The 18,688-nt window shown below is 36.6% G+C and overlaps 1 protein-coding gene across 3 annotated transcripts in view; it reads right to left on the bottom strand.

Moving 5' to 3' along the window:
* Positions 1 to 11,806: 11,806 nt before the first annotated feature.
* The window catches only part of EPSTI1 (epithelial stromal interaction 1), a 99,103-nt gene continuing 92,221 nt past the window's right edge, over positions 11,807 to 18,688 (bottom strand). For all 3 annotated transcript variants that reach the window (XM_045477534.1, XM_045477550.1, XM_045477533.1), the window contains one exon: positions 11,807 to 12,351. In XM_045477534.1, coding sequence (XP_045333490.1) covers positions 12,343 to 12,351 — 9 coding nt within the window. In that variant the 3' untranslated portion in view covers positions 11,807 to 12,342. The remainder of the gene's footprint in view (positions 12,352 to 18,688) is intronic.

The raw sequence follows: 18,688 nt of genomic DNA, 5'->3' as shown, positions 1-18,688 counted from the left end.
GAAAATATTTAAAAGAATCAATCAGAATTGAATGCAGTAACTGAAATTAAAAAACACACTAGAAAGAACCAACAGATTAGAGGATGCAGAAGAATGTATCAGTGATCTGGAAGACAGGGAATTGGAAAGCACACAAGCTGAGTGGCAAAAAGAAGAGAAAAAAAGAGGAACGTTAAAAAATGAAGGCAGATTAAGAGATCTCTTAGACAACATCAAGTGAATACATTACAGGGGTCCCAGAAAAAGAAGAGAGAGAGAAAGGTGTAGAAAACTTATTTGAAGAAACCATAACTGAAAACTTCCCTAACCTAGGGAAGGAAATAGACCTCCAAACCCAAGAATCTCAGAGTTCCAAGTAAGATGAACCCAAGGAGGTCTTCTGTGTCTCCCTCTCTCTCTGCCCCTCCCCCACTCACACCCTCTCTCTCAAAAATAAATTTAAAAAAACATTAAAAAATGGTCATGACACAGAAGAAAAATATGAAAAAAGGATGTAAAATGATAACATACACATAAAATGTGAAGGGAGTAGAAAGGGAAGAGAACTAGAAAAACTATTCTTTTTTTTTTCTTTTTTGAATGTGTTTGAATTTAAATGACCATCAAATTAATATGGACTATTATTTACTTAGGATGCCATTTATAAATCTCATGGTAAACACAAACCCAAAACCCATGATAGATGCACAAAGAATAAAGAAACCCAAACAAAACACTAGATACTCATCTACCACAGAGAAAGACAGCAAGAAGAAAGGAACAAAGAATTATAAAAACAATCAGAAAAAAAATTTTAATGCCAATAAGTATATACCTATCAATAATTACTTTAAATTTAAATGGCCTAAATGCTCCAATCAAAAGACAGAGTAGCAGAATGGATAAGAAAACAAGACCCATATATATATATGTTGCCTACAAGAGACTCACCTCAGACCTAAAGATGAATATACAGACTGAAAGTGAATGAACAGAAAAACATTCATCATGCAAAGGTATGTGAGAAAAAATCCAGGGTAGCAATACTTATATTAAACAAAATAGACTTTAAAACACTGTAATAAGAATCAAAGAAAGGCATTACATCATGATACAGGGATAAATCCAACAATAGGATAAAACAATTGTAAATATCTATGCACCCAACACTGAAGCACCTAAATACAAAGCACTTAAAGCAAATATTAACAGACATGAAGAGAGATATCATTACAATATATACAATATATATACAGTAATACAATATCAGTAGGGGACTTTACCACTCCTCTTACATCAATGGATACATCATCCAGACAGAAAATCAACAAGGAAACAATGTCTTTGATTGATACAATGGACCAGATGGACATAACAGATATATACAGAACATTCTATCCAAAACCAACAGAATGCACATTCTTTTCAAGTGCACATGAAATGTTTTCCAGAATAGATCACATATGATGCCATAAAAAATACCTCAATAAATTTAGAAGATTGAGATCATACCATGCATCTTTTCCAACCATGACAGTATGAAACTAGAAATAAATCATGAGAAAAAAAAAAAACCTAGAAAAAACACAAACATGCAGAGACTAAACAACATGATACTAAACAACCAATGGGTCAATGAAACAATCAAAGAAGAAATTTTTAAAACACACAGGGACAAATGAGAATGAAAACTCAGTGATTCAAGATCTCTGGGACACAGTAGCAATGCAGGCCTACCTCAAGAAATCAGAAAAATTCAATCTAATCTTCTAAAAGAACTAGGAAAAGAAGAACAAAGCCCAAGGTGAGTAGAAGAAATGAAATAATAAAGATCAAAGCAGAAATAAATGACATAGACACTAAAAACACAATAGAAAAAAAAAATCAGTGAAACCAAGAGCTGGTTCTTTGATAAGATAAAATTGACAAGCCTTTAGCCAGACTAATGAAGAAAAAAAGAGAAAGGATACAAATAAATAATATCTGAAATGACAGAGAAGTAAAAACTGATGCCACAGAAATGCAAAGGATTATAATACTATGAAAAAGTATATGCCAACAAACCGGACAACCTAGAAGATATGGATTAATTCCTAGAAGCATACAATATTCCAAAACTGAATCAGAAAGAAATATAAAATCTGAACAGAATGATTGCAAATAACAAAATTTAAATGGTAATCAAAAACCTACCAAAAAAATAAAAGTCCAGGACCAGATGGGTTCACAAGTGAAATCTATCAGATATTTAAAGAAGAATTAAAACCTATTATCTTCAAACTATTCCAGAAAGTAGAAGTGGAAGGAAAATTTCCAAAAACATTCTATGAGGCCAGCATTATCCTGATACCAAAACCAGACAAAGACACCACAAAAAAAGAAAACTACAGGCCAATATCCCTGGTGAACACAGATGCAAAAATCCTTAACAACATGTTAGCAAACTGCGTACAACAATACCTTAAAAAGATAATTCACCACCATCAGGTGGTATTTACTCCTGGGATGCCAGGATGGTTCCCTATTCATATATGAATCAGGTGATAAGCCACAACCACAAAACAAAGTATAAACATTATATGATATCTCAATAGACGCAGAAGAAGCATTTTAGAAGATGCAATATCCATTCAGGATAAAAACTGTCAATGAAATGGAATTAGAGGGAATATACCTGAAAATAATGAAGGCCATATATGAAAAACCACAACTAACATCATCCCTAATGGTGAAAAACTGACAGCTTTCCCTCTAAGGTAAGGAATAAGGCAAGTATGCCCACTCTCACCATTTTTATTCAACATAGAAGAAGTCATAACCACAGAAATCCGAAAAGAAAAAGAAATAAGAAGCACCCATATTGGTAAAGAAGTTAAACTGTTACTATTTGCAGAAAACAGGATAGTATACATAGAAAATTCTAAATATTCTACCAAAAAACTACTAGAGTAATAAACAAACTCAGTAGAATGGCAGGATACAAAATTAATGCCCAGAAATTTGCAGCATTTTTATACCTTAACAACAAAGTTGCAGAAAAAGAAATTTTAAAAAACACATTTATAATTGCACCAAAAAGAATAAAATACCTAGGAATAAACTTAACCAAAGAGGTGAAAGACCTCTGCACTCTGAAAAATATAAAACACTGATGAAGGAAACTGAAGATGACACAAATGGAAAGATATTCCATGCTCCCAAATTAGAAAAATTAATATTGTCAAAATGTCCATATTACCCAAATCAATCTACAGATTCAGTGCAATCCCCATCAAAACACCAACAGCAGTTTTTCACAAAACTAGAATAATACTACAATGTGTATGCAACCACAGTAGACCCTGAATAGACCAAAGCAATCCTGAGAAACAAGAGCCAAGCTGGAGATTGCAGATTTCAAGATATACTACAAATTCCAGATTTCAAGATATACTACAAAGTTGTAGTAATCAAAACAGATGGAACAAAAATAGACACATAGATCAACAGAACAAAATAGAGGGCCCAGAAATAAATCCATATTCATATGGTCAATTAATCTATGACAAAAGAGGCAAGAATATAATAAACGATGCTGTGAAAACTGGATGTACAAAAATGAAACCGGACTACTTTCTAACACTGTACACAAAAATAAACTCAAAATGGATTAAAGACCTTAACATAACATCTGAAACCATAAAAATTCTAGAAGCAAACACAGGTAGTAATTTCCCTGACATCAGCCACAGCAACATTTTTCTAGATAGGTCTCCCAAGACAAGAGAAACAAAAGCAAAGCTAAACTATTGGGACCACATCAAAATAAAATTTTTTGTATAGTAAAAGATCTGAAACCATAAAAATTCTAGAAGCAAACAGGTAGTAATTTCCCTGACATTAGCCACAGCAATGTTTTTCTAGATAGGTCTCCTGAGACAAGGGAAACGAAAGCAAAACTAAACTATTGGGACCACATCAAAATAAAAAGGTTTTGCACGGTAAAGGAAACCCTCAACAAAACAAAGAGACAACCTACTAAATGAGAGAAGACATTTGCAAATGACATTTCTGCTAAGGGGTTAGTATAGAAAATATATAAGGAACTTATACAACTCAACACACACACACACACACACACACACACACACGCACACACACACACAGAGCAATCTGATTAAATATTGGGCAGAGGACCTGAATAGACATTTTTCCAAAGTAGATATATACAGATGGCCAATAGATACATGAAAAGATGCTCAACATCAGTATCAGAGAAATGCAAATCAAAACCCCAATGAGATATCGCCTCACACCTATTAGAATGGCTAGAATAAAAAATACAGGAAACAACAAGTGTTGGTGGGGGATATAGAGAAAAAGGACCCCTTGTGCACTGTTGGGGGGAATGTAAATTGGTACGGCTACTGTGGAATACAGTATCAAGTTTCCTCAAAAAAAAATTAAAAATAGAAATATCATATGATCCAATAATTCCATTATTGGGAATATACCCAGGGAAAACAAAAATGCTAACGTGGAAAGATATGTGCACTTCTGTTATTTACCATAGCCAAGACATACAAGCAAACTAAGTGTCCATTAATAGACAAATAGATAGGGAAAACGGTGTGTCTGTATATGTGTGTGTATCCATACATGTATGTATATACATATACACACACATACACATACTATGTGATATTACACAACTACAAAAAAAGAAGGAGATCATGCCAGTTGAGACAACAAGGATGGACCTAGAGGGTATAATGCTAAGTGAAAGAAATCAGACTGAGAAAGTCAAACACCATAGGATTCCATTCATAAATGGAACCTAAAAAAATGAACAAAAAGCCGAATCAGAACTATAAATATAGACAGAAAATGGATGGTTGCCCAAGGGCAAGGGGATGGATGCAGGGCAAGGGTGAAGGCGAGAGGGAGACACAGACCTCCAGTTATGGAATGAGTAAGTGACAGGAATAAAAAGCAAAGCATAAGGAACAGGGTCAATTATATTGTAATAGTGTAATGAGACGGATGGTAGCTATACTTGGGGTGAACATAGCATAATACATAAACTTGTCAAGTCATTAAGTTGTACACCTGAAACTAATGCAACATTGTGCGTCAACTATAATCAAATAAAAAAATTAACTAAAATTAAAAAAAAAATTAAAAGTCTATCAACATAAGACCAAGAGGAAACCACAAAGGAAAAAAGACTGATATATCCAAAGACATAAATATTTAAAACTCAATACTAAGTCAAATAATGCTGTATTAAAAGATCCATAAAAATTGTATCATTACATAGATCTTTGATAAATCAACTATATACAGGGGCACCTGGGTGGCTCAGTTAGTTAAACATCCAACTTCAGCTCAGGTCACAATCTGATGGTTCAGGAAGCAGAGCCCTGCATTGCGCTCTGTGCTGATATCTCGGAGCCTGGTATCAGCTTCAGATTCTGTGTCTCCCTCTCTCTCTCTGCCCCTCCCCCACTCACACCGTCTTTCTTAAAAATAAAAACATTCAACAAAAATCAACTGTATACACACACACACACACACACACACACACACAGAAGATAAAGAATGACCAGTAAACCTGTGGAAAATAGAACGGTTAAGCTCTCCAAATGATGTGGTTGTTTGTTTTTTTGTTTTGTTTTTTTTTTTTTTTTTTGCCTAGGATATAAGCAACGACTTACAAACCACTAACAGTATTAGCTATAGGGCATGCCTCTGGTGGTAATAAATATTTGTGCCACCTTTTGAGAAAGAAATTTGACTACCTACGTTAAAACCTCTATAAATGCGGATTACTTTAAACCGCCAATTCTAATCAAGGTGTTTGTCCTTATCCAATCTTCAGACAAGTATCTGTAAGGATTTTTATTGCAGGGATTTTGATATACAATCATACAGAAAAGTATCTGAAAGGGTGCATGCCAAAATAATAACTGTGGTTATTTACAAATAACCTGAAAAAATCACTAGTTTTTTGCTTTTTATTACTCCTCCATATGTCTACAGTTTCTGTAACAAACACCTCTTTTGTAACAATTTGTCTCATTTTTATTCTCTTTTTCAGAAGAAGAAAGCACTTCAAAAGCATAGAAATTGTGATGAGAACTTTGAGATTCCTTTCCAAAGTTATCCACAAGTCAAAATTTTATTCCAATTGATTCAACAGGGCAGATTAAATGTGAAAAGCTGATGGGAGGCTCCCTTACACAGCAACTCGTGTGTCTTTTCTGCTTCCTTCCACCTACAGAGAGAATTGTTCAAGGAAGATGTTCACAACCCCATACATATTCTAGATAATTTTGGCCACGAAGTCACAATTTCCCCTACCTGCACAATGGCAACATGGTTTTTTTCTTTTTTTAGTGAGACCAAAGACCTGAACAAAATCTTCACTTCGGGAGGCAGGATACAGCAGGCAGGGGAAGAGAAATTCATGCCAACTGTCCTGAGATCCACTAACGTGAGAAGGCATCGCTTTCCCCTACATCAACTCCTGATTACATACTGGAAAATAGCAGCAAGTGAAGAATGTTGGCCCTAGACGCAAACACCAGAACATGACTATGGACTCTGAGGTAGCCAGGCTGGCAGGTGGAGGGCTTAAATGGCGGCATGCCACAGCAGTAAAATGCCTGCAACATTCACGCATTTACAATTGTTTTGGCGATGCTTCCAGCCCAGGCTGAGGGATTTCATTTTCCCCATGTTAGGCAATGACAAAGACTTCAAATGGACCAAACATTTTATATTGGCGTCAACAGCACTAACGCAGCTTCAGCTGGCAGAAGAGAGGAAAACCAAGCGTATCTACCTTATTTACTCCAGAGAAGCTAGCTGAACGCCATCTGTTCTCAGCCCCCACCACCCCCAATGCAGCCCTTTCTATACTATACCTTTGTCCTGCTTCGATGAGCCCCCTCAGTCTTGGCCTTAGAACCTGAAGTCCCCACGCTTCCCTGGATACACATTTGGAAAGTCAATTTGAAGAGTGATTGGCAGCACAGAAGATCTCTTAATGCTACGAAGTATCAGTTTTGGGGAGATTTCCACAAGATGGTGGCATAGGAAGATCCTGAACGCACTTCCTCCCAAGGACACACCAAATCTACAGCTACATACGGATCATTTTTTTTCTTTGATAAAGATCTGAAAACTAGATGAACTGCTTCTCCACAAAAAGGATAAAAAGACCAATATTGAGATGGGTAGCAAAGTACAGGCACAGTCTCACCAAAAGACCCCACCCCCAGCTTGGGACCTACAATAGGGACCTCACCAGTCTGGCACTTCTGCTGGAGTGGGGGGTTGGTACCCAAACCCCTGGGATCTGCACCAGAGAGATGAGCACCCGCCTCCACCAAACATCTGACTTAGAAAATCAACAGGGCTGACATCCAAGGGACTCAAAGTACTGTAGGAGACTGAGATTTTCCATGTAAAGGGCTCAATACAGTGTCATTTGTCCCAAGACCCAGCAGGAATAAATAGCAGTTTGAAAAGCACCTAGACTATATGTGAAAGAGATACATTTACTAACCTAAACATAGCTGCCGGAGGGGTAGGAGACGGCTGAAACGCCCCCCAGAGATGGAGGTATTGGCAGATGTCATTTTTGGACCCTCTGTCTAGCCCGCTGGCACAGATGGGTGAGCCTGGACACAGAACCCTCCCAGCACTTTGCTAAGACAGCCAGAAGCCAGTGGTCACAGCACTATCTTACCGCCTTGCTGACGCCAGAGAGCACAGGTGGCCATAGCATTCCCCTAGTCCCTGGCTGGAGCCGGCAAATTTGAACAGTGGCAGCATTCTCCTGTTCCCCAGCTAAAGTCTATGAAGTATGGAAGGTTGCAATACTCCCCCAATCCTTGGCTGGGGCTAACAAGTGTAGCAGTCATGGCATTCTGCTCCCAGCCTAAAGCTGGTACATGCACACAGACAAGGCACTCTGTCGCTGCATTTCTGAAGCCCCTGGGGCACATTCAGTCAAGACATTTTCTGAAGCCAGAGAGCATTCCCCACCCCACTTTCCACTGCCTAGCTAAAGCCAACAGGGACACACAGGAATTCCCCTTAATCACTTGGCCCTGGTGGCCAAGGAGGCCAGCATTGTGAGCTTCCCAGGAATAGAACAATAAGAAAGACAGTTCTTGGAAGCCCACCACCCCCAGGGTACCGTACAGATGGCAGACTGAAAAACAATCCAGTCTTCCTATGAAAAGCCTTATTTACTTAGCTTGGAGCTTCAGCCTGAGGGACAGGCTTCCAAAAAAAATTGAAGACAATGCTTTCAAACTCATTTTATAAGCACTACCCTGACATCAAAACCAGACAAGGCCATCACAAAAAAAGCAAAATTACAGGCCAACATCCCTAGTGAACACAAATGTAAAAATGCTCACCAAATTTTAGCAAACCAAATCCAACAACACTAAAAGGATCATATACCACAATTAAGTGGGATTTATTGCAGCGATGCAAGGATGGTTCAACACCCACAAATCAATTGCAATATACCACATTAATAAAATGTAAGATAAAAATATGATCATCACAGTAGGTGCAGAAAAAGCATTTGATGCAATTCAACATCCATTCATGATAAAACCTCAATAAAGTGAGTATAGAGGGAACATTCATAACCCACAGCTAATATTAGAGTCAATGGTGAAAAGCTGAAAGCTTTTCTTCTAAGATCGAAAACAAGAAAAGGATGCTCACTCCCCGCCCCCTTTTATTCAACATAATATTAGAAATCCTAGCCAGAGCAATTAGTCAAGAAAAAGAAATAAAATGCATCCAAATTGTAAAGGAACAAAACTGTTACTATTTGCAGATGATTTGATACTATATATGGAAAACCCTAAAGACTACCAAAAAAAAAAAACTATTAGAATAAATGAATTCAGTAAAGTTGCAGGATACAAAATTAATATATAAAAATCTGTGGCATTTCTATGCACTAATAATGAACAATAAGAAATTTTAAAAATGATTCTATTTACAATCACATCCAAAAAATAAAATAGCTAGGAATAAATTTAACCAAGGAGGTGAAAGACACATACGCTGAAAGATGTAAGACACTGATGAAAGAAACTGAACAAAACACAAATAATGGAAAGTATTTTGTGCTCATATGTTAGAAGGAAGAATTAACATTGTTAAAATGTCCACACTACCCAAAGCAATCTACAGATTCAATGCAATCCCTATAAAAATTCCCATGGCATTTTTCACAGAACTAAAACAAATAATTCTAAAATTTATATGGAACCACAAAAGACTCCAAATATCCAAAACAATCTTGAGAAAGAACAAGCCAGAGGTATCAGGCTCCCTGATTTCAAACTATAATACAAAGCTGTAGTAATCAAAACAGTATGGTATTAGCATAAAACCAGACACATAGATCAATGGAACAGAGAGCCCAGAAATAAGCCCGTGCATATATGACCAATTAATTTATGACAAAGGCAAAAATACACAATGGGTAAATGACTGTTCAACAAATGGCACCAGGAAAACTGGAGAGCTACATGCAAATAATAATAATAATGAAACTAGACCATTATTTTATACAATAAACAAAAATTAACCCCAAATCAATTAAAGCCTTGAATATAAGACGTGAGACCACAAAACTCCCAAAGGAAAACTTCTTTACAGTAAGCTCCTCGACATCAGTCTTAGGGATATTTTTTCTGACTCCAAAGGCAAGGGAAACAAAAGCAAAAATAAACAAATGAGACTACATCAAGCTTCTGAATAGTGAAGGAAACCAACAGAATGAAAAGGCAACCTACTGAATAGAAGAAGGTATTTGCAAATCATGTATTTAGTAAGGGTTTAATATCCAAAATATATAAAGAATTCCTACAACTCAGTAACAAAACAAAACGAAAAGCTCAAATAAGAAATGGGCAAAAGAGTTGAACAGACATTTTTTCAATGAAGACATAAAGATGGCCAACAGGCAAATGAAAAGATGCTGAACATCATTAATCACCAGGGAAAGGCTAATCAAAACAACAGAAGATATCATTTTACATCTGTCAGATGGCTACTACCAAAAGACAAGAATTTAGTGTTGGCAAGGATGTGAGAAAAAGGGAAACTTCGTGCATTGTTGGTAGTGATATAAATTAGCTCAGCCACAATGCAAAACAGTATGGAGTTTCCTCAAAAATTTATAAATAAAACCACCATACGATCCAGCAATTCCATTACTGTATATTTATCTGAAGAAAATAAAAACACTAATTGGAGATGTATGTACCCCTATGTTCATTGCCACATTATTCACAGTTGCCAAGATATGAAAACAGGGACACCTGGGTGGCTTATTTGGTTAAGTGTCTGACTTCAGCTCAGGTCATGATCTCATGGTTCATGAGTTTGAGTCCTAGGTCAGGCTCTGTGCTGACAGCACGGAGATTGGAAGCCTGCTTCGAGTTCTGTGTCTCCATCTCTGCCCCTCCCCTGCTCACAGTCTCTCTCTCTCTCTCCCTCTCTCAAAAACAAACATTAAAAAAATTTTTTTAAGATATGAAAACAATGCTTAAATGCCCATCAGTGAATGAATGGATAGGGGCACCTGGGTGGCTCAGTTGGTTGAGTGTCCGACTTCGGCTCAGGTCACAATCTAGCGGTTTGTGAGCTCAAGCCCCATGTCGGGCTCTGTGCTGACAGCTCAGAACCTGGAGCCTGCTTCAGATTCTGTGTCTCCCTCGCTCTCTGCCCCTCCCCCACTCACACTCTGTGTCTCTCACCTTCAAAAATAAATAAACATTAAAAAAATTCTTTAAAAAAATGAATGAATGGATAAAGACAATGTGGTAGATATATATAACAGAATACTACTTAGCCATAAAAAAGAATGAAATCTTGTCATTTGTGACAACATGGATGGACCTTGAAGGCATTATTCTAAGTGAAATAAGTCAGAGAAAGACAAATACTGCATTATTTCACTTGTATGTGGAACCTAAAAACAAAACAAATAAACAAAACAAACAAACCCAAACACACAGATACAGAAAACAGATTAGAAGTTGTCAGAGGAGTTTTGGAGAAACGGGGGAGTGGATGAAAGGGATCAAGAAACACAAACTGCCAATTATAAAATAAGTAAGTCATGGAGATAGAATGTACAACATGGAGAATATACTGAATTATATTGTATTAACCTTGCGAGATGATAGAGGGTAACTAGACTAATTGTGGTGATCAGTTTGCAATGTATACAAATGTCAAATCACTAAACTATACACATGAAACTAATATAACATTGTATGTCAACTACCTGTCATTAAAAAAAAAACAGTATTAACTGCCCACCTGCAAAAATTATTTGCTCTTCCAACTCTCATTCTAAGACTAAATGCAATGCTTTCCTATATAACATGGAGTGGGGTGGAGCATAAAGCATGGAAAACCAATATTCTTACACTCTAAGGTTTTTTAACTTGGTTAAAGGTCATAAAAGTAGAATAGAGAAGCCTACTGAATTAGCTATCATAAATAATAAATAGGTTGCATAGAGAAAAGACAGGATTCCCAAACACCTATAAAGCACACTTTGTATCTACATTTGTATCTAGTTGATTTTCATATAAACAACATCCTTTCAGGGAATTAACTGAACCGCTATGAAAAAGCAGAGGAACAGTATTAGTAAGTAAATCAAGACCAAAGGCATATCCAATAGTGATTAAGGTCTTACAATTAATCTATATGAACTACGAAGAAGAATATAAAAATGAGACCCATCAAGAGAGAAAAACTCAAGAGCCTTTCATTAAAAATAAAACAATTTACACAGAAGTATTTCAAAATTTATTTAAAAGTGTGTTCAAAAGAATATAAAAGATTTATTTTTTATCTTTTTATCAAGTTTGTACCCTGGATTAAGTAGAGCTTAAAATCCAAAAAAATGCCCAAGATTCCCCAAACCTGATCTGAGAATTACATAAGAGTTAGCTACTCAGAGAGATAAGCCTGTAGCACCCGTATAGCTCTTATACACCTGAAAGCAGCAAATGATTCCCTCCTTTTTCATCTTACTAACATGGCTGTAATTATACTTCCAATAAGATGTGAAACCAATGAGAAAAACAGTGCAACATTTCACTGGAAGTAGAAATTAAGTATGAGCTCAGCAATCAGCTCCTGCAAGCATGTGTAAATAATGACAGGGGAAAACGGGTCATTCCCACGTGTTCAGCTGAGTGAGTGGGCAGTTGAAGTCAAGGTGAAAACAGTAAGGATAAACAAAGCAGCATGAAGGAAAAGCATTGAGTGATGTTCTTCAAGGCCCGTTGACAAAGGACAGATGTAAGTAAATATTTCTCATACATCCTGGAAGCAAAAGAAAACAAAAATTAGTACAAGCAGCAAAACAAAATTCAAAACCTTTTAAAGTCCAATCTGAAGCTCCTTCAAAGAATAGTCTTACTATATTGAGTTTAATGCCTATTTTTTTAATGATTTAATGTCCCAGTGACATGTTTTAATTTTCAAGTCCCATTGCATTGGATTCACAAAATAGTCTCTGTCAACAATGTAATGGCTTGTTGAATGACAGCTCATCAGCTGTGTTCTTAGAGATAGGCTAACATAGGTCACAAATAATAGTGTTCACAAATATTGTCACCCACCTCCATAGTTACAGCAAGGACAGGACAAGCACAGTGTGAAGCAGAACAATTTAAATGGAAATGTATGGAGTAGAATGGCGCCATATTATACAGCAGAAAGCTGACTTCTAAGGGGACCTTGAGTTAGGGAGATGGACTAAATGAGTTCCTTCTGCCACCTACCATGTGCAAACGATCAAGAATTCTCCATCAGGTCTCCAGAATGCTGGGGCCAAGTTACACTTGGCATTCAGACTATTGCTGTTCTAACATTCTGGGAAACTAAAATCTCAGGTTGCCTCATAGGTCATGGCAAATGCTCAAATGCCTTTGAAGACATAGGATTTAGGGTTCCACAGCATTTCAAAGGGTGTCACCTACTGACATCAAAGAGAATTTGAAGTGATTCTTTCAACATCCTACCCTACGTACATCATGAAAAGTAGAGGGGTCGAGAAAACCAAAATTTTTTAAAATGTAACAGCAATTTTAAATTATCAAAGAAAAAAATACATATATATAAAGCAATATGAGAAGAATGTGACTTAAATGTCAAAGATTTAAAGATAAAGATCAATCTCATTTGTCTACCCAAAATATACTTATTAAAGGCCTACTACTTAAGTGCTTATATGATGTTTCAAAAATCAAGTTTTTCTCTCTTTGGCTTTCATTATTGTTTTGTCATATTTTCTGCCTTCTTCCTTTTCTTCTTTTTCAGACTTTTACTGATTCCAGTATTTCCTCCAAGCCCTATCTGTGAGCTCCTCTCGATCATTCCCAGGGTAGCTCAGGTGTCAGCAACCAACTTCTAAATAAATGACACAGTCTAAACACCTCTGTATACTAACGTTTTGTCCACTTATTTACAAAATCTTCATATATGACTTCTTTCTTTTGTACAGTGTCCTTTGATGAACAGATGTTTCATTTTAATGCATATTTATCATTAGTTTTTGGTTTATACCTGGGGTCTTACAAAATCCTCAATTTTGTAGTCTATTCTAAAATTTAAAAAGTCTTCATTTCTACTTATAAGCCTTAATCCACCTGGAATTAACTGGTTACGATGCCATGTGGGTTCTCAATTTGTCCCGCCAGCAATTTGTTAAAGAGTTCACCTTCCCCCAATGATGTGCTCTGCCTTCTGTCATACATCAGAATTCCAGAAATGGCTGGGTCCACCTGGGCCAATTCCAGACCATATTAAATATTTAACTAAGTCCCCGTACATATTTCTTTATCTTTAGGAGTGAATTGGCTATTCTTGGTTCTTTGCTTTGATTAGGATTTAATGAAATCTATAGATAATTTGAGAGCTCATTCCTATTTCTACCCATTAAACAAGGTATAACTTCTTCATTCATTTGTTCCTTAGGGTCTTTCTATAAAAAATTTATATATATTTTTAAAGGTTATGTGCATTTTTGGTTTTATCTTTTTATTAAATTTTTTGTTTATTCACAATGTATAAAAATGAAGTGAGTTTTTACATACTGATCCTGCATCTACCAATGCATCTACCAATGCATCTACCAATGTTGGCTCCTCGTTTATTCTAATAACTTAAATATCAATTCCTTCAGATTTTCTGAGTAAATGATTGTATCATCTATTAATTATAAATGTTTCTTTTCCTTTCAACCTTTATATATGATTTAAAGGAAATGCTTTTGATGTATTTTTATTATAGAATTTCGATCAGTTTATTAGCTAAAGAAATGTCCTTTCTCTTCCTCCTTTGTTAGCAATTTTTACCACAAACGAGTATTGATATTTATCAAGTTGTTTCTTTTTCCTGTATCTATTGAGATGATCATATGGTATTTTTCCTATAATTTATGAGATAAACCATCTCAGTTTTTTTTGTTTTTTAATTTGTGATAAATCTGTCAAAATTTGTGATATTTTCAATCTGTTTATGGGTGAGCTTACATACATATATTTTTTTCTGTATAGTGTTTGTGTAATTCTGATTCAAGTTATATTCACTTGCTTAATCCTTTGAGAGAATATTTTCTCTTTTTTCATTTATCTGGAAAACTTTCTAGACATTTGAAATTATCTGTTCCTTCATCATTTCATACAACTTTTCTGCAATATGTCTAGGTCTGGTTTTTATTTTATGAAAAGACAGTGACAAATTAATTTAGATAGTGTTTACATCATTTTGAATTCTCACCAACAGTGTGTGAATGAACCTTTATCCCCACAGCCTTGCCAACAGAGTATATTGCCAAACTTTTGTTCTTTTGCCAAAATAATAGATGGGAAATGGTATTTTGATTTAGTTCCTAATTCGAATTCCTTTTATTGTGATGAGTTCATTGAGTGCTTTAATTCCAAAGATTAAATTTCTTTATTCCTAGAAGTTCTATTTTGTTCTTTTTTCAAATCTTTTTGTTTGTCTTTGTCTCTTGTTTTCCCTTATTGTCTCAAATCCAAAATTTGGTCCATTGAATGTTTTATACATAGCTATTTTCAATTTAGTATCTAAGCATTTTGGTATATCAAATCATTTGGTCCTAAATCTTTGTTGTTTGGCCAACCTTCAATCACAGCCACCTGTTTCCTTGTGCCTGTGCTAAGTTCCAATTACTGTTTTATGCTTGGGATAGATCAGTGAGCAAAACAATCAAAGGACCCTGATTGACACAATACGGAACATGCATTATCACAGGGAGAGACTAAGAGTAAACAGTCAACAATACATATAAGCAAATAATATTAGAAAGATGTAAGAAATTGCAGAGTGCCAGAGAAAAGGAAGTGGAGGTTGGAAAACGTATGGCTAGAGCCAGGGATGAGGGCACCGGTGGCAGCATTAAATAAATGGCCAAGGAAACCTCAATGGGGTGGAATTCTACAAAATGCTTGGAGAATAAATCATATGGAGAAAGGTACAGAAGGAGCAGCCAGTGCAAAGGCCTTAAGGTGAAAGCATCCAGGTCCTTAAGTTTTCAAAGAGAAGCAAGAAAACTAGCATGGCTGAGAGGAATGAGAAAGAAGGGCAGTGGCAGGAGAGTACCAGTGGGGTAAAGTGGGGTCTAGATCAGGTAGCACCCCGTAGGTGACTATATGGACTTTGGCTTTTACTCCATTGGATTTAGAGAGTCATGGGAGCCACTGGGGGATTTTAAGCAGGAAAGTGACAGGATCTGGCTTCTGTTCCAAAGGGATCACTCTTATATTGAGAATAGGTTCTAAGTGGCTAAGTGTGGAAGCAATGAAACCATCTTGGAGACTTTTTCGAGAATCTAGATAAACATAATGGAGGTTAGAAGCAGGGTAATAGTGGTGGAAGTGGTGAGAAGCTACTGGATTGTATATATTTTGAAGGAAAAGAAAAAAAAGATCTGTTGATGGATCAGTTATGAGATGTGAGATGGGTTGTACCATTATATAAACAGCAAAGAGTGCAGATGGAGCCTTTGGGTAGAGCGGATCAAAGGTTTCTTTAGTAGGACAATCATGTCCTACCAAGTTTTAGACATGTGAAGGTTGAAATGTCCATTAGACATACAAGTAGAGATGTTGCAGGGACAAATCGATAATGCAAGTCTGGAGTCAAGGAAGAGGTAGAGGCTGGAATTAGAAATGTGAGCGTATTAAGGGGAGCCTGGGTGGCTCATTCGGCTAAGTGTCTGACTTCAGCCTAGGTCATAATCTCGTGGTTCTCAAGTTCAAGCCCTGGGTCAGGCTCTGTGCTGACAGCTCAGAGCCTGGAACCTGCTTCAGATTCTGTGTCTCCTGTTCTCTCTGCTCTTCCCCTGCTCATGTGCTTGCTCTCGCTCTCAAAGATAAACATTAAAAAATTAAAAAAAAAAAAAAGAAACACGGGAGTAATAGGCACAAAAATTGTATTTAACGTAATGATAACCAATAAGGCCACCAAGGTATTAAGTGAACATAAAATTCAGAAGGCGGTCCAAGGTGGATCTCTGAGGTGCTCCAATGGTGAGAGGACAAGATGCAGGGGATTCAGCAAAGGAGAATGAAAAGGAGTAGCCACTGAGGTTGGTGGAAACTCAGGACAGACTAGTGCCCCAGCAGCCAAGTAAACAGTTTCAGAGAGGAGGGAATGACTTGCCATGACAAATGATGCTGGTACATCCAAAGACGAAGATTGAAAAATAACCACCGGACTCTGTAATGTGGACATTGTAAATGACCATGACAAGAGCATTATGGTTGGATGGATAAGGTCTAAATTCTGATTTAAATAAGTGTAAGCGAAATGGGAACAAAGAAATTAGAAAAGCTGAAGGACAGATACCTCTTGGAGTTCTGCTTGAAAGAGGAACAAAGAAATAGAACAGTAGCAAGAGGGAGGGGGATATCAATATAATTTGTATCTCTATTTTATGCTGATGGGAATTTTCTAGTTGAGATGAATATTTGATGATTCAGAAGAGAGGGGAGTGTCATTAGAGCAAAGTCCCTCAGTAGGTGGAGGAGTAAGAATCTGGTCTCCAAGGAAAAACAGACATATAGGTAAGGATGTCTATAGGGAGGTGGAGTCGGGAGCCTGAAGAAACTCTCATCTTTGTCACAGCTTCCTTCAAGTAAGGGAAGAGCCGATAACCACTTTGGACTTCGTTCTGATTGTCCTACTAAGGAAACTTTAATAGCCTTCACTCCTATCATGAGAAAATGATGTTCCTTTCTTTTTACCCATGAAGAATCTAAGCAGAGATTCAGAGCTCACTTCCATAAGGCCTACCAATGGTCGGTGGTGAACCAGATTCCCAAATTCTCATTCCCTTAACAGCAGTCCATGTGGTATTCATTTACTCTTTCCCATTATCCTCCCTCAATCCCAGGTATTTTTCTAAGCAGTTTCTAAATTTTGAGAGTTGGTAGGTAGAGGAGAGAACGTGCAGAGAGTTCCCAAGTCCTGTCCAAAATCAAACTTCCAGTCGTGTTTCACGACATACAAATTCCACGAATTTGGATAACGTCTCAAACTCACTCACAATGCCCCATTTTCCACATGACTCCTACTCACATATTCTTACAAGGAAGTCAATAATTTGTAAATTGTAATTCATGATGGAAAGATACTGTGTTTTGATTCTTTTCTTGTTCTTCCATCTTGTCCCTATTCTCAATGCCACAGTGATACACGTGGGCACGCGTTATGGAAAGACATGCCCAGTGTATACACTGAAGAGAACTGTTAGATCTATCCATCAATTTTAACTACTAAATGTCTTTCAAGAAAACATCCATAAGATTTCCAACAGATTGTCTTCTCAAAAATTATCTTTTGTCCATCAAATATTTATTAAAGGGTGATCTCTAGAGTTTCCGGGCCAGCAAGCACTTCTTTTGTTGTATTTTACCAGTTTAAAGATCTCTACCTGTTCCATTTCTTTCAGTAGGTACATATGTACTTGGCTTAAATTAAATTATAAAACCCACTATAGTTAGTTTTGATTCTGTATGCATTGCAAACCCTGCAATCATACATTCAGAAGGTCTGGTGTGGGTTCGATGATAGATTGTGCACGCAAAACACATTAAACACATATTACAACACAGTTGCAATGTTTTCTTCACAGAAATCCAGAAAGACATTTCATTTTCAGAAAGTGCCTTTTGCTGTAGGGTTTTTTAAAAATCATTTTGTAGTGAAAAATTAAATACTGGTTTCTTTGATGTGGTAGTTTCACCGAAAGACTATATTACTAGAGAATCCTTACTATTTTTATAACCATGTTGCACTTAAAGTCTTCTTGAAAAATTTTTTTTTCATTTGTTTTTGTTGTAGGGTCTGGGAAAGGGGTGATAAAAAAAAATCCTTACAGTCCAGGCAATTACCCTGAGAGCAAAGGGCAGGTGTCATTTTTTATTGTGATTGGCCAGAGCTGAAACCTGGACTTTCTCCTTCTCTCTAGAAACTATTGTGGAATTTACAGTAATCACCCTGGCTGACTGCCCATCACACAGCTGAACAGCACACCAAAAAAATAATACCTTGGGAGAAGGCCCAACATATTTTTAAAATTCTCATTGTTTTTACTTTTCAACTTTCAAAGATTTTTTTTAAGAGACAA

This window comes from Leopardus geoffroyi, chromosome A1 (assembly GCF_018350155.1).
Source record: "Leopardus geoffroyi isolate Oge1 chromosome A1, O.geoffroyi_Oge1_pat1.0, whole genome shotgun sequence".
In the NCBI taxonomy this organism is placed as follows: domain Eukaryota; kingdom Metazoa; phylum Chordata; class Mammalia; order Carnivora; family Felidae; genus Leopardus; species Leopardus geoffroyi.
The sequence above is the reverse complement of the archived record's forward strand: the minus strand, read 5'-3'. Positions and strand labels throughout refer to the sequence as shown.